At 36.1% G+C, this 17,061-nt stretch overlaps 1 protein-coding gene across 3 annotated transcripts in view; it reads left to right on the forward strand.

Annotated features, from left to right (window-relative positions):
- The window catches only part of CUL1 (cullin 1), a 53,273-nt gene that overhangs the window by 34,666 nt on the left and 1,546 nt on the right, over positions 1-17,061 (forward strand). For 2 of the 3 annotated variants that reach the window (XM_010562014.1, XM_010562013.1), the window contains exons 8-21: positions 497-659; positions 4,284-4,414; positions 7,282-7,389; positions 7,484-7,590; positions 8,764-8,812; positions 9,361-9,492; positions 10,079-10,196; positions 11,168-11,244; positions 12,005-12,136; positions 13,524-13,616; positions 14,433-14,480; positions 14,572-14,654; positions 16,148-16,253; positions 16,939-17,052. In XM_010562014.1, coding sequence (XP_010560316.1) covers positions 497-659; positions 4,284-4,414; positions 7,282-7,389; positions 7,484-7,590; positions 8,764-8,812; positions 9,361-9,492; positions 10,079-10,196; positions 11,168-11,244; positions 12,005-12,136; positions 13,524-13,616; positions 14,433-14,480; positions 14,572-14,654; positions 16,148-16,253; positions 16,939-17,052 — 1,461 coding nt within the window. The remainder of the gene's footprint in view (positions 1-496; positions 660-4,283; positions 4,415-7,281; positions 7,390-7,483; positions 7,591-8,763; positions 8,813-9,360; positions 9,493-10,078; positions 10,197-11,167; positions 11,245-12,004; positions 12,137-13,523; positions 13,617-14,432; positions 14,481-14,571; positions 14,655-16,147; positions 16,254-16,938; positions 17,053-17,061) is intronic. The other variant, XM_010562015.1, reaches the window with a different exon arrangement.

Here is a 17,061-nt window from a genome sequence, read left to right on the forward strand (position 1 = left end):
TATAATTTAAATGATTGTAGATTATTGGGAAGAGTTTCTCTGTAAGAATGTCGATGAGAACATTCAGATAAATTTGTCATGGGCATACTGTTAAATTGTAGTTTATGTTTGTCTTAAAATTACCTCTGTAGCTGGAGAGCTTGCTCATCCTAAAACTGCCAGCATCTCATGTCAGCAGCTTTTTCTTTTTCTGACAGCAGATTTCCATCTGTAAACTTATTCAGAAGCAACAGGAAAATAATCTTGCTGTGATCCTTCCCCCCATTTAAACGGTATATAACATTATCCTCAACATAAACATCAATTCCATATGTATATTATGATTCCCAGAAGAGTAACTGCTTAAGTAGGTGGACCATAACACTGTATTAGTGAGAGGTTTGATTTTTGGTTGTTGTTTCCTAGATTAATTTACTAAATAGTAATCTGGTTTTTGCTGTTGGATTTCTGTTCTGCCTTCCATACAGGTTTCATGTTTCTCTCTTCTGTTCTGCAGGCTGAAGCTCGCCTTCTTGAGGAACAGCGTAGAGTTCAGGTATATCTCCATGAGAGCACACAAGATGAGTTAGCACGAAAATGTGAGCAAGTACTTATTGAAAAACACCTGGAGATATTTCATACAGAGTTTCAGAATTTGTTGGATGCTGACAAAAATGAAGGTAAGGAGATTCAAACATTGATTTTAAGCTTAGAACTCCTCCCTGATGATTTGTGAATAATGTAAATTCTGGTGATAGCTAAATGTGGTTTGTTCAGGAATTAGGTTAAGAGAGAAGATGGTCACTAAACTGATTGACAAGCAGCTTTTGATTAAATTGGGATGGCTGAGAATGTTGCCTCAAGAAGTCTAGTCCGATCCCAAATATTAAGGGAAAACAGCACTAATTTTGATTTCTCTTAACATGGCTGGAAGAGCTTCAAGAGCACTTGAGCCATCCTTCTGGCAAGAGCTGAAGCTTGCATGAGAGAGATAGGAGACGAAAAACAGACCAGTAGTCTTACCAGCTGTTTCAGTTTAATCCATGGATCTTTCTGAGTCAGCAGTGAGAATTTTAAAAGAAGGATGTGTAGGAAATGTTAAAAGAGGAATAGAAGCAAATAAGGAGCTTCTAAAATATAGTATATAAAATATATAAAACTGCATATAGGGCACAAGGAAAGGGTGGAAATTATTAATTGGGGAGATAATTTTAGCTGTGAAGACAAGTCTTAAGTGCCTCTAATGGATCAAGTTTATACCTTTGTAGAGAACCCATAGAGTAGAGACTTCTTCAGTGGTTCCTTTAAAATATGTAAAGATTATCAAAGAGTTAAGGTATCTTTAAGGAATTGCCCGTTGTATTGGTTTTTATGAGTTTCTTCAGGAGTTAATGCTTAGCACAAAATAACAGTCAAAACTAGGGCCATATACTTCTTGTGCATCATGCAGATGATAAGGATGAATGGTGCTTCTGATTTTTCCAGTTGGGGAATTAATTAAATCCATATAGGAAGTTGAGGTAAGGCTCTGTAGCTGAAATACTGCTTTTAAGAAAGTGACAGAATTTAAGAGGTGGTATGATTAAGTTACTATTGATGATACTGTTTGTTTGAGAGTTGTGAATTGCAACTGTGGCTGTCTATTTGATATATCAACCTTAAAAGAGCAACTATGAATAATTACTATAATCATTGTGTTGATAACTAAGAGATCCTTCAAAATAGAAAAGGGCAATTCAGCATGATTAGTAGGTCAGAAGTTGCCCGTTTCAAATGTAAATAGAAGATTTTTATCCTGTACTAGCATTTAAGTCAGATGTTGTTTATGTTTAAATAAATGTATTTTCTCTGTAATTGGAAGAGATTTTGATACAGGTGGGTGTTGTCAGAAGACATTTATAAAGTCATTTTACTAGTCAATAGAAATAGTAATGGCACAAATAAGAAAATTTTTCAGGACTCAGGAGGCCTTCCCTGGCTTTTCTTTTTTTCCCTTACTTTATCAAGCTCATGGGTTATTGTGAGCCTTTAATACAGTCACTTACCATAGTGATGCAATTCCATAAGTTTGTCAGGGTAAAAACCAAAACGAAGTACCTTGTGTCTTGGGCACCGTCCTGTTATATGTCTTTGGTTTTACTTTCATTTGGGTTATTTCTAAGAATAATAAGGCATTTTAAAATGCCTGATTTTTTTATTTCTTCTTTTAAAAAATATTTTCTTTTATCTTATCGGGCTTTACTTTGCAAATTACAGTAGTTCCCTGGCCCTTTTTAAGTTTCGTGAAGTCTCAAGATGAGAAACATTTATTTTGAAAGATTTTTTTGAGAATTCATTCTTTAATCACTGTAATCAGTTCACTCTCAAATTTGTAATATACCCTACTGTAGACTATCCTAAACTTGTAATAAAATCTTGCTCTTGATTAAAATCTTTATTGCTTTGCCCTTGAAAGTAGGCTGGTTTTGAGGTCCTCCTGTGTGAAGTGTGTTAAGCATATCATGTTACAGGCCACTCCTGTTGATGTTCTGTAACTTTTTTATCACATTGTGCAACTAGTTATAAAAGTTGCAGGGTGCGTTTGCCATGTGTTACTTATTCACATCAGTATGATACCTACAGGAAATAATTATGTTTATTGGGAGCAGACTGTAATGATTTGGGTGGAGTCACTGTGTAAATCTTCCTTGAGGCTTTGTAGCATCTCTTCCCTATTTTACCAAATACAGACATCCTGATAGACCGACCTGTGAAACCTTATTTGTGAGTAGGTGTAGCAGCAGCTTATTATATTTATGCATGGCATTATCTTCTACCTTTTTTTCTAAAATTCTCTTCATAAAAAACCAGCATTCTTAACGTTGTTATAAAAGTTTAACAGCAGGTTGCAAATGTGGTTTTCAGAGAGAAAAAAATGTTTTCTTTTCAAATCCAAAAGTTTAAACTTGCCAAAGTTCTAAGGAATGGAAAGCATTGCTTCAGTATTAAAGGCATCAAGTTCTGTGTGTTGTATTTCAGAGTTAAATGGTGATACAGCTGCTTGATTGCTCTGTTTTATTTAACTGATAATTGTCAGGTGGTAATAAATTGCTCATAAACCCTTCAGAGAAGTCCTTACACTTTAGGAGAGCTAGATGCAGCTGACAACATAAAGATGGATTCCACAAAGTGAAATATCCTCATTAGTTTACAGTAACTTATTTGGTTGTTTACTGTTTCACTTGAGTGCGTGTTCAGTGAGGGCAAGATTACAATAGATAACTAGTGGGTTTGTGTACCTGGTTTATGGCCATATTGAAGTTTGCTTTTTATGGGGGAAAAAAAAAGAAAAATTCTGCACTCAGAAAGTACAAAGCATCTGCCCTATTGAAAATTAATAATAAAACCAAAAATCTCTTCAATTTTAGGCTTTCCAAAATTGCTAATTGATTTTGGAAAGTCTTGGCTGAAACCTGGTGAGATTTTAATATGAAGCTTTAATATATGTGAAATGACATCCAATTTATTTTTTCCTTTGTTACTTTTGTTCCAAGGTAATGCTTTTCAGAACCTGTTCTTTCCTGAGATACAATTACTTCTAGTGGTAATTAGTTACTTTAAACATTTTTTTTAGAGATGGCTTTATTGGAAGAAATTTGGTTTATAATGTTTCAGTTTATCTGCTAAGGTCATATCAATACATAATATTTTGCCTTAAATTTCCAATCATTACCACTGATGCTGCCCCAAGTAGAAGTGTTAATATATAAAAGGCACAGGTGGTGTTAGATCTCTTAGAACTATCCTGTTCAGAATAAGATTTAAAGGACAGTGGTCAGCTGGACAATGTTGTACTCTTAGCATGGCCTGCAGTAATACTAATGACAGCCCTAATTCATGGTAACACTTCAAAACTTCATCTAAATAAGAGGGTTTTAACTCCATTTTTAAATCATTGCACCTCTTTAAATTTATGAAAACTAGAAAACAGAAGTAAATATATTTCTGTAAGTCAGTTTTTTTTCTTCTCGAGATTTATATGGCATTGTGAAGATTAAACAGATCTTAATATTTAACAGGTTGTTTTCTCTTTAACTAGTCTTAGCTTTCCAGGTCAGCGCAAAGATTTGCTATACTGTAATTTTTTTTCTGTAGTTTTTTTCTGGCTTTTTACAGGAGCAGTTGCACGCGTGTTTTTGTTGATGATGGATGTTTAACCCCTCTTGGCAACTTGTAAATGAGAAGTTGGAGTTATAGCTAGTACAAATGGGAGATGTTGGCTTTCCTTGGGTTTTTTTTTGTTTGTTTGTTTTTTCTCTCTCCAGACTTGGGACGCATGTATAACCTTGTATCTCGAATCCAGGATGGCCTTGGGGAGCTGAAAAAGCTTTTGGAAACCCACATTCACAATCAGGGTCTAGCTGCAATTGAGAAATGTGGAGAAGCTGCTCTAAATGCAAGTATCCAATCAAAATAAGTCCTAGTGTGGTTGCTGCCAGTTTTACATTAGAGGAGGGTGAATGTTTCCTGATACAACTTCCAGTTTGCTTATATTTTCCCTCTCACTGATTTAATTTGTGAGGACTAGGCAATTCTCAAATGATAGTAGGCTTAAAACAGCAGTCACATCACTGTGTTACTACTCTTTGAGGTTTGGTGTTTGGTTTGGGGTTTTGTTTGTTTGGGGTTTTTTTTCCTTCTGAGTTTTTGCTCTCTGTAAGGATGTCTTGCTGCTTGGAAAACTGGCTGTGTAAATACAACATCCTGCACTTAGAAATACACCTGAAAGTCCACTGTTTCAAGAAGTAGTGTCTCCAGTGGACTGTATTTTATTTCATCATCTTATAGACTTCTGACTTGGATGGGACTGCGTGGAGAAGGTTTCTGTTGGTTTTAGGGTTTTGGTGAATGACTTTATTCTATTTGGAAAAGCATGAGAAATGTAAGAGGAGAAATGGTTGGAGAGGTCACAACAGAAGGAGCAGGTCAGGTCTTCTGCAACACTGTGGTCATTTAGCCATATAATTGGTTTTCTTGATTTGTATCCCATAATTGTAATTTCAGACTTAATTTTGTATTGATTAGGGTTTAATCTCGGCAACATGAAGTTGTTTAAATCCTTTGCTAACCTTTTTATCTATAGCCAATATGATATTTTCTAGCAAAAAAAAAAAAAAGAACAAAACATTCCACACAGCAAAATTAGGATAGAATATAGATTCTGGTAAATTTTCTTTAAAATGGGGTTTAACTTTGGTTTTTGACAGAATTCATTGTAACTTGTTATTGGTCTCGGATATTCTTGAAATGGGTTCATACTAGTAATCATTGAAGCCATAATCTGTAATGACTGCATGGAGAACAGTAAAAACTGTAGTTTTTCACACAGATTAAAATGTTTTACATGTGTGTAGTGTCTGTTGTTTATCTCCATAGTTTTAAGTGTGTAGCTTTTTAGCAGCGTTGATCGTATAGAAATCTTCAGCTTCATTTGTAGACATCAGCTTAGATTTTGAAATGAGATGGGCTCCCCCGACTGGTATCTCTCTTGAGTTTCTTTGTACTTAGGCCTTGAAAAATTTCCCAGAAAAATGAAAGCTTTCTTCAGGAATTAGTTCATCTTTGAGAGAGGGGAAGCCTGAGATTTGTATGTATTAGTTCTTTTGACTCCCAACTGTTCACAAGACTCTTCCTGATGATGACACTTTTTGTTGTTTCTTTGTCTTCCTCTTTTGTTCCTTTTCTTTTCCCATATGTTCGTTCTTTGTTTTCATAACAGTACCTCTGGCTGTGTCCCTTGGGAACCATCTTGCCTCTTCTTCCAACGTCCATCACACCACTGTATCACTATTCACCATTGCCTTGTTAGCCCTCTGTCACACTTAGGTAGGATTGATTCTGCCTAACTTCATTTATCTGTACTGTGTCTAAACAGGTAATCAGCTCCGCAAATGCTTCTCAGTTTCTCTGTAGTCAGTAGAGAGAAATAGTCATACCAGCTTGACTCATCTGACCTATTTTAGATTTTTACTGCAGAATGAGTTGTGCTGTAAACTCCATTAACTATATTAACGAGACTGCTCTTCAGTCAGAAGATTACTGCTTTTTGTGCCTTTGGTTTTGGTTTGTTTTTTCTTTTTTTGAGTCCTTGTAATCAGTAGATGCCTTTCTGAATGTCCTTCAAGTCCACTTAAATTTCTTGTCTGGAAGGTTGTCAATCTCAGTTCTTTATCTCAAGCATGGTATTAGATCGGTGGTCCATGTAGTCTCTGTATGTCTTCAGTGGCAACAGGAAATGTTTTTCAGGATCCTGATGCAACCCTGCCCGTCTTTTGCTGTTTGTTGCCAGCATCCAGAACTCTTACAATAGGAATGTTACAGGAGTACCTCCATGCCTAGTCCTTTTATTTATGGACCTGTTGTCCATGACTTTGTCTAATCTGTTCTTGAACCTCTGCTGATATTACCTGCTTCCAACAACCTCCTGTGGCAGCAAGTTCCAGAATTCCACTACCTTATCTGTAAAGATGTTCTTTACTTCATCTGTCTTAAACTTGTTTCCTATCACTGTCATCAACTGCCCCATAGTTATAAATGTGGCTTTTGGTGATTGCTCATCTTTTCTGTCATACTCCTGATTTTGTAAACCTTGTTCATAGGCCCTTTAAAACTTCTGATGTCCCAATTGAAGACTTCTGGCCTTTTTAGTCTGTTGTTCAGTGGCTGCTGTGGCTGCCTGGTGGTTTAGTTGCCCTTCACTGTTCCTACTCTGACTCCATCTTTATTGAGATGCAGGGATCAGAAATTGCACGTAGGACTCAGTCTGTTTATTGGCTTTTGACTGTCACTGGGTGTTGAACTGATAATTTTTAAGAACTGTCAACAATGACTGAGGTCTCTGTACTAAGTTGTACCTATTGGGGATACACGTGTTACGTTCTTACTAAAGATATTTATTTCAAGAGTTTCTTCTATAGCAACTGCCATTTTATGATTGTCCAGCTCTCTTAGGTCTGATTCGAATTAAGTTTATGTCTTTGAACATGTCCTTGGAAATTATTGTAATGGCTGAGTAAGTTTTCTTTTGTACTGTATAACATAATACACTCTGCACTCTGGTTGCTGTAAATGAAAGCTTGTGCTAATGTAAGTCAGTCCTGGACATAGGACCTAAACTAGTCTGGATACCGTTTTACCTTTAAAATATTTCTAATACAGACTTTCCCCATAAAAATTTGCTTAGGCCAGTGAGTAGCTCCATTTTGGAGGAAATAGAAAGCAGGAAGTTAGTGGGTTGCAAAAAACAATCTGTCTTTATTGCAGGATCCAAAAATGTATGTACAGACAGTGTTGGATGTCCATAAGAAATATAATGCTTTAGTCATGTCTGCATTCAACAATGATGCTGGCTTTGTGGCTGCACTAGACAAAGTAAGTATATGTAGCAGTATACGAATGTTTTTGTTGGTTTTTTTCTATTCATTGTTTTGTCTCCCAAAATTTCACTGTCTTTTGTGATTTATAGGCTTGTGGTCGATTTATAAATAATAATGCAGTGACAAAAATGGCTCAATCATCCAGTAAATCCCCAGAGCTACTGGCACGATACTGTGACTCTTTACTAAAGAAAAGGTACGTCTTCAAAGACAAATTATTCTTTCGGGTTGGCTTTTGTTTTAAAAGGTTCTAGCATATGAAGTTTTATATAGTATCTTCAGAAACAGAACTTTAATGTTTCAAGAAAAATTAATTATACCAAATTCTGAATACAAAAATTTCAATAGGACCGTTCCTAAAGATTATGTGGAGTTTACTTTTCCTTTTTAAAGATGAGGGGGCAAATAATAAAAGATCTAAGATCTTTCTTTCCTTATAGGAAACTAAGTTCTATTTTTTTTTAATAAAACAGAAGGGTTTTTTTAGTTTGTTTTTGGTTTTGTTTTTTCCCCCAAAAAAATTGAGTTGTGTTGTATGTTGTAAAGAGATGCACATTCCTTTTTTCCATTAAAACTCATGCTTTCCTCTTGTTGTTTTCTCTATATCTATATTCCATCTGGGCAGAAATTGAGGAAGACAAAAACTGCTTTCTAACTTCTTGTGGCTCATAATTTAATTAAGGTATTTGGCTTCAAATGATTCAGCAGCTCATATATTGAGTTGGTATCAGTTCAGTTCATGCTGGATTGGTGTCAGTTTTGTCACTAGCAGCTTTTCTAGCTGTTTTGGGGGAGGAAAAAATCCACCACCAAACAACCCAAAACCAGAAGAACTTGCTTGCTTTTCCCTTCCCCATCTCCTCCTTCCTTCAGCAAAGGATTTATTTTCTCCTTTATAAATACTAGCTTTCTGAACGGTAGATTTGGTGTATGCCTGATGGACAAGCATGATATGGAGGAAAACAATGTGGTGCCACCTGAGCTCTCACCCAGTCAAGACCCAGCTCTCTGAGCTGTTTTCTTTTCACTGTACTAAGATAGCATTTAGCAGCAGAAAAAAGGCTGGAAGAGAGAGATCCATGTTTAAGCCCATAAATCCTGAGAAGTATCAGGCTAGCAGGAAGTCCGGAGCAATTCATGGTCCAGGGCTTCAGCCTGTTGTTTAAAAATCGCTTACTTCAGAATTGGTTACGTGTGGAGTAGTGAAGAGAAGTGTTCATTTCATTACACTGTTTCCTCTCTAAAGAGTCTTTGATCCCAAAACTACTCAATCTGTGTTCCTTTATTTATGAAATTTCCATATACATCCATATGTTGTTTTAATTCAGTGGTTTGGGGACTTATTAAAAATGCACTACTTTAATTGCAGCTCAAAGAATCCAGAAGAAGCAGAATTGGAAGATACACTCAATCAAGTGGTAAGATTTCTAGAAATACAGTTCTCTTCTGTGTAAGCTTTGACAAGATAGTAATACTCAATTATCACACAAGTCAGATGAGAGAAAACCTTTTATTTTGTATGTTTGATTTCATTAGTTCATATTTCAGCTTGTCAGTAATAATCTTCATCTCTGTGTGGCTTGTTGGTTGTATTTCTTTTTTTATTAAAAAAAAAAAAGAAAGCCCTTTACAGCAGATTTAAAGCGGCTAAATGGAATTTAAGCTTTTATTTCATTTTTATATAGACATATATATAACTTCTATAATGTATTTTTATATAATTACATATATGCACTACATATTTATTCATATATAAGGCTGTACATGTGGAATATACAGTTAATGTGTTTAAAATAGTATCCACATTTGAAACAAACAGCACCATTTCCCTGCCCCCACCAAAAAAACCCAAACCAAATAAGCCTGCCCTTAAAAATTTAAGTGCAAATGAAGTAGCTACTGCTACAGCTTTTTCAAGACAAATGCTTAATTTTTTTTTCCTTGCAAATTATCTTGCCTTTTCCAGATGGTCGTCTTCAAGTACATTGAGGATAAAGATGTGTTTCAAAAATTCTATGCTAAAATGCTGGCAAAAAGACTTGTACATCAGAACAGTGCTAGTGATGATGCTGAGGCAAGCATGATCTCTAAACTAAAAGTGAGTATTCCATGACTGTCCTATGATCTACCATATTGCAGGTCTTCAGGCTGCCTTGGAAAGCACTGATGTATGTCCTTTCATTTTGTTATTTTATGTACAATAGAAAAATACACAACCTGGGTTTTCCCCCCCCCCCCCCCTTTTTTTTTTTTTTTAACCTCCTAGAAACTTGTAGTGCATGTCTGTCTGATGAAGTCCTAGGAGCTTGTAGTGCATGTTTGTCTGATGGAGTTAAGCGTAATTATTCTTATCCAAATGAGTGACATGGATATAATTATCCAAGGGAATGCCTGCTGAAAAGTTGCTTAATTTCATTAACCCTTGTTCATTCAGGGTCAAGCAAAATAAGATCCAGTACTCTTTTAATAGTCTCTTTCATTGTGTGTTTTGCTTCATTTTTAAACAAAATTTTCTTCAGTTTTTGATGACAGTTAAAGAGCATGTCTAGTTGGGATCAGTACTTTGAGTAAGGGAAATACTGAACTTTGTACATCATCTTTTAAGAAAATAGGCCTCGATACTTTGTTCTCATTCTCCAATGTCAAAAATGTCTTGCTGACATATCTGTGCTTTTAAAATACAGCAAGCTTGTGGTTTTGAGTATACCTCCAAGCTGCAGCGGATGTTCCAAGATATTGGTGTAAGCAAGGACTTGAATGAGCAATTTAAAAAGCACCTGACCAATTCAGAACCATTAGATTGTAAGTAATACATTTACCTAAGTTACTGTTGAGTAGTTTAGCTTCCTCTTATTTCTACAGAGCTAACTATATGAGGGAAGTATTCGATTTAAACATCGTATCTCCAGAAATTAGTTAGTATTGTTTTGACCAAGATAGATAGGATTTTTAATTTAGTCTTTTAGGTCTATACTTTGTTTTCTAATAGCACTTTATATCTTCTGTTATGGGTAGCCTCCTCCTGATTTTGCAACTCATATGTAGGTATGTAATTACATTAAGTTGAATTCTGTCTTTTTTTCTTTTTTTTTGATTGGAAAGATGTTTTTCTTTAAACAGTTTTGATTTTGAGCACAACATGGCTTAAGTTCATACTTGCGTGAAAGTATTAAGGAAAAAAGGATCTTGTGTTTTAGGTTGTTAGACAGTCCTATCACTTTTTCATAAAGAAATATTTTTTTCACTGAAGCATGTTGAAACAAATTCTTTAAAGAATTTATAATTACTTGTTGGATTACATTTAGAGTTGTGTGTTGTCAGGCTTAAATTTTACTTAGTTTTTGTATTATTCTGACTTGCCCAAGATGCCTCACAAGTATAAATGTGAAATGTTTATTCTTGCAGTTGTGCGCTGTGGAGTGATGAGTTTTAGTTACACATAAAAATGAATGCTTATGACTTTTACACTTGCGTGTTAAAAGATAAATCTGTTGTGGGGATAGAAACAGGGTAATAACTTCTAGAAATAAGAGAAAATTGAGTGACTGTCACAGTAAATCTAAAGCTTTCCAACTGCAGCAACATCTTACTTGAATTCCTTTGGTTTATGGTCCAATTAAAAAAAACATATATTGATTAATGATTTTTCACCATGTTAGTTTGAGCAAAAGGTAGAACCGTTTCTTGTTTGTGTTAGAACTGGAACTCCATCTTCGAAGAGGGGGTGGGAGCAAGGGGGATAATGCAGCTCAGCCTCTTCACCTCTCTTCCAGTGGATTTCAGCATCCAGGTGCTGAGTTCTGGGTCGTGGCCGTTCCAGCAGTCCTGCACGTTTGCTCTGCCATCTGAGGTGAGGCGCTTTGCACTTGGTTCATCTGAACATGGAATGATCACGTGAGAAATTCGTTTTACAAGGCTGGTGTCTCCTCCTGTTTTGTTGTGTGTCAGAGAGGACTGGACGTGTCTCTGGTGTTTGCCTATTTGGCTGGAGGATATTTGGAACAAGATTAAGTGAGTAAGGTAGTAGGAGGGAACTGTGTGAAATATGTAACTTTCTCCTGTGGAAAGACCCTGGTTAATGAATCTTTCTTCAAAACATTCAACAATAACTGAAGCAAATCTTTGTTAGCGTATTTTTCTGTGTATACTTTCATTTAAGAAACTTTTTCTTGCCATTGCTTTGGCTCTGTCCGGTAAAATCTTTAGCTATTATAATCATTAGGTTTCTGTTGAGTGCTTATCCAGAATAGACGAGACATGAATACTTAACATCAGAAATAAGTTTAACTGCTGTTACCTGGAGGATGAAGGTGGTTAAAAGAAATCGCCTTTCTAGCCTTGCTTAGTGTATCATAAAAGGAAGAATGAAACTTAAATGCTTGTTTAGGTCTGTATTGTTAATGACACTTTAAAGGGGAAACACATAACAAAGGGAAATTTTCATCCAGTCTGAAGAATTTCAATACTTTAGATTTCTGTTTGTCTTATTCAGACAACATGGCAGTCGAGGGTGATCAGATTTGATTCTCCTTTGTTGGTTCCAGACCATGTTCTACTAAATGAAGGTAAATAATACTCTTTATTTATTTGTTGTTGTTGTTTTTATACAGTTAGAACGGAGCTATCAGAGATTTACTGCATTTTATGCCAGTCGTCATAGTGGAAGAAAATTAACATGGTTGTATCAGCTGTCCAAAGGGGAATTGGTTACCAACTGCTTCAAAAATAGATACACGTTACAGGTAAGGATAACATCATGCCAATAGAAGTGCTTGGTGATGATTGCGTTTAGAGGACTGGGTGCAGCTAATCATTTGAAAGACATGGATTCAAGCTCTGCTCCACTGCTCTTATGTTATCTGGATGAGCTGCTCAGCCTCTTTACTGCTCATTTGGAGATAATTGCTTTGCTTTACTTTAAAGGACCATTGTGCAGATAAATGCATTAAGTGTGTAGATGTTGCAGTAGTGGAGTTCATGTGAATATCTGTGCCCACACAAACTATTTTTAATAGATAATGCAGTGAATTGAGCTGTATTTTATTTGTATATCGAAATATTCGTTAACAGTATGTAATGATGTATCACAATTAAGTATTTTAAATCATTCAATTCTTTAATTGGGGTGAGGGGATGTACATTCATATGTATACACACATACATGTTTAGCTACTATTTACAATGCTCACATGCATTCATTAGCTTTATTCCTGTGAAGAATGCTGCCATCTTTAAATAAAGCAAAGCACAGATGCAAGACCTGATGGCTACAGATCTGTGCATTACTGAAATGAACATAAATCTTAGCCCTCCCCAGATAGTTGTTGGTGTTGTGGTTAATAGAACCTTTGTTATATGTTTGATTTATTTACTGATTCTTAAGATCTGTGTTTAAAAGAAAATTAACTTAGGAAAGGGAATACATTACTTGTGGCTTAAGCAGGTGTTGAACTGGGTTGTGTGAGACAACTGCAACCTCTTTGCATATGATCTGATGCTTCTTATACTTTCCTGTCTGCTTTCTCTCAAAAAGTAGACAGAGGAGGGGAGTTCGCAACAGTGAGAAGACACAAGATAATCTCAGACTTTGAACTTGTCATCAACATATGTTAATCCTGTGGTGATAGACATGAATAAGCCACTGATAGCTGCCTTCTTTATAAATTTGGTTTCATTATTCTGCTGGAGTTAGGAGGGTTGTGAGGATGAATTTAGTATTCTGTGTATGTTTTAATGAAGATTAAATGGGTAAGAGTCAGGGATTGACAGAGGAAAATAATTTAAAATTATTTTAAATAATAATTATTATTTTAGCAAGTAGAAAGATAAGGCTTTGACAACATAACAGAAGATTTGATGAAGTGTCTGCAGCTAGTTAAATGATCATAATCTTAGGGTTTATGTTTAGATAATGATGGAGGTAGAGTTCTGGTTGTATAAGTAAAATCAGATTTTTCTGTATTGTGTAGTGGTTAGCACTAGTTGGCTGTTGTCTGTTGTCCAAATGTTCCAGTATATGTATTCAACTGGTGAGTTTCAGGCTGTTCGAATTCAAAAAGTATGTTTGTTCATTCTCTCTCTCTGATTTCCCCCCCTTTCCCCTTCATTCTCTTTTTTTGGATCTGTTAGGCATCCACATTCCAGATGGCGATTTTACTGCAGTACAACACAGAAGATGCCTATACCGTGCAGCAGTTGACAGACAGTACTCAAATAAAAATGGTAGTGACTTTGCACATTTTACCACACTCTTGTGAACAAGTCTTTTGGTCTTCAGGGCTCTTCCTGCTATCGTAAGAAATTGGAATTAGATGTGCTTGAAGCCAGAGTCAGTCTGTCCTGAAGGAGACAGATGTGTTCTATTCTTGGTCAACTTCCTTTCCTGGTTTACTTTCCTGTAATTGTAACTGCCTAGTCTTCTGATGAATCTTGGTGTATATACTCCTGTTTATGACTAGAGTGAATTGTCTAGCTTCCTGCTGAGCTCTGGTAGTAAGTTTTCAGTGTTTCACTACATACATTTTTAATATTGAAAGACAACATTCTAGGAAAAACAGTGTTTTCCCTAAATGATTGATCTGCAGATCCGTTCTTCTTTACATCTCAAGGCTTATATACATGAACACAGTAAAATCTGCAGTTTCATTGGTTCATTCTGTTTTGTGGAAAAGGTTCCCTCCTTTTCTTTCCAAGTAGACTTTATGGCCCACAGTTTATTTGGCATCTGTGTCCTTTACTTTTAGAAATGCATACCTACAGAGTTACTGCTGATGATGGTTTACAGCAAACCCAGAAGTCTTATGGGGTTGCCATTTATTATAGATGCTATTTGACTGGCCGCATGGGGAATATGTCCTAACGCACAAAAAGGGCCTTATTACATTTTACTTCTGTGTACCAAGTTTTTACTGCTTTTTTTCCCACTCATTTTGTAGTGTTCTGCACTCATTAGTTCTTACGTGTATTCTTGTTGAAGTATTTTAAGTTAGAGAAAGGTGGTGTCTGTCTGTGCTGGTAATATTTTCTGTAATTTTGTAGGATATCTTGGCACAAGTTCTACAGATACTGTTGAAATCAAAATTGCTTGTAAGTAATCTTGCTTCTTTATGACCTGTTTAACATTCAGCAAAATGTATTCATATTTATTTATTTGTTTATTTTTTTTTATTTCTTGCAGGTTTTGGAAGATGAAAATGCAAATGTTGATGAGGTTGAGTTAAAACCAGATACCTTAATAAAACTGTATCTTGGTTATAAAAAGTAAGGAAAAACTTCGGCAGTGTAAATCACTTGTGTATAATGGGTAGCATCTTCCTTCTCTGCTTTCAAAATTTGGGTAAAACCTAATATACCTGGGATGAAAGCTCCAGGGTTCAAGTGCCAATTCAAATATAGATCCAAGGTGTACTAGCTTTAAAGGAGAGGGTTGGCTAGTAAGGGCGGTGGGTAAGATTTCAGCTATCTGACTTTATCATAAAGTCTCTCAAGGCCTGGACGTATTTTTGTATGTCCTTTTTGTTCTTTGATTCTTGTATAATTTATTTCTGGTAAGAAATTGTGCTGTTTTTTACTGAGGTGCATGACTTGCATGCACTCAGCAAAATACATTATAATGTTACAGTAGTGTACAGTGACCAGCAAAGGTCAAAGTTTTAAATGTTCATCCACTAGAGATAACATGAGAAGATCAGCAGGGTCATTTTAGAACTTCAGAGTGTACAGTGATTTGAAAACTTAATAAACACAATTTTTAGTAGTTTTTATTACATACTTTAACCAGTGTTATCTTCAAAAACAAACGCTGAAGCGTTTGTATATTTTAAGCTGTTCGCAGTACTGTGGTGACTTTTTATCATGCTTACCTGAGCATAGCCATACACACACATAAATTCAGTGGAGTTCAGTACTTCGGAAGATAAGATCTCAAGTGAAAGAAACATTATAAAACCTTTCCTTGTACGTTATTCTTTATCTGCTTTTTTCCCTCCTTGAGCAATAATTAAAGGTTTGAGAATTCATGGTCAGTTACGTTAATGCAGTGATGGAAAGAGCACAGCGTTGCTGCAGTGCGTGGCTCAGTAGTTCCCAATGTATGATGCACAGGACTATGCTAAACTAAGTAACAGATCCCCTCCCCACTGCAGCCAAGAGGCAGAGCGCTGCCTGGCGCTCCCTGGTGCCCCCGTGCTGAGGCTCATTCCCCACTTGTGACCCAGCACCTTGTCTTGAGAGCAGTCACGTGTGGTTGTGGTCTTGCCCTAGCGCAACCGTGGGCACTGGGCAGCATGTGAAAGAAAGGCAGAATTCAGTTTTACAGAACAAATGGATTTCTCCACATTATGGTCAGATTCCAATCTGTAAATTAGAAAGGCGATTCTATTTCCACTGACTTTCTTTGTCCCATTCACTGACTGGAAGCTTGTTCCTAAACATAGAAATGTTTCAAATACAGTGTGATTGTACAGTGCTAATTTGACCTAACAGAGCACTAGGTTGGATTCAGTAAGTTATAAACAATCACTAAAAAGGTATTTTGGTTGGTTGTGGTTTTTTGGGTTTTATTTATTTTTTTAAACTTGAATAAGATTGCCTAAAATTTTCAGAAGTGCCAAAGTCCCCTTTTGTTGTAAAAGCGACACCACCACAGTTACTTTATTTTGAAGTTGGGTTTTGTTTGTGGTGGGGTTTTTTTGTTTGATTGATTGTTTTTTAAATAGGCTAATTGTTTTATTAACCTCTGTTTTTCTTTACAGCAAAAAATTAAGGGTAAACATCAATGTGCCAATGAAGACTGAACAGAAGCAGGAGCAAGAAACTACACACAAAAACATAGAGGAAGATAGGAAACTACTGATTCAGGTGACTTACATTGCAGAATGCTGCCATGCTATGAACTTAGAATTACAGCTTTGTAATCCTTTAACGAAGCTTACTGTGGGGTTTTCTTAATTTTTATTAAAAGCCAACATGCCATTGCAGTGCACTGTGTTGGAGCTAAAAATGTATTTATAGTACTCTTAAAGGCGATTGGGGTCTGTAGTAGAAAACATAGAAAGGCATGATTGGACACTTAACATTTGTTCTGACATTATGCTGATGAGTGTTTGGGTTCCATGGATGCACACACTCACCAGACCTCCGTCCCGGGTGAAAACTGGTAATACCTGGGTAGTATGAGCTTAACAGCATTTTTCTACTAGTTCATTTGGAATCCACTTGAGAAGCAAAAGGGAGGGGAAAGAAATACAAATGTACTACTAAGAGTGTCACAGTAAGGTTAAATATATAAAGAAGGCTTTCTGTTATATAAGTAGTTTCATGTTGCTCTTGGTACCAGTTGGTACTACTGTTATGACTGACCATAGGAGAATAGTTTTTAAAATTCATGTGTCAAAGCTACTTCTGATGACTGTATTCTATGTAGAATCTAAGTTCTTAAAGTCTGTGTGAGTAGCAGACGTGATCTGCTAGGGAAGGAAAATGGCTTTATCCAGAAGGACAGGTAGTTTGCTCCTAAGCACACCTTTCCGACTTTGCTGTGCAGGCTGCTATTGTGAGAATCATGAAAATGAGGAAGGTTCTAAAACACCAGCAACTACTTGGAGAAGTGTTAACACAGCTGTCCTCAAGGTTCAAGCCACGAGTTCCAGTAATTAAGGTACGTGAG

Source organism: Haliaeetus leucocephalus, unplaced genomic scaffold, assembly GCF_000737465.1.
Source record: "Haliaeetus leucocephalus isolate CR32 unplaced genomic scaffold, Haliaeetus_leucocephalus-4.0 Scaffold153, whole genome shotgun sequence".
NCBI lineage: Eukaryota > Metazoa > Chordata > Aves > Accipitriformes > Accipitridae > Haliaeetus > Haliaeetus leucocephalus.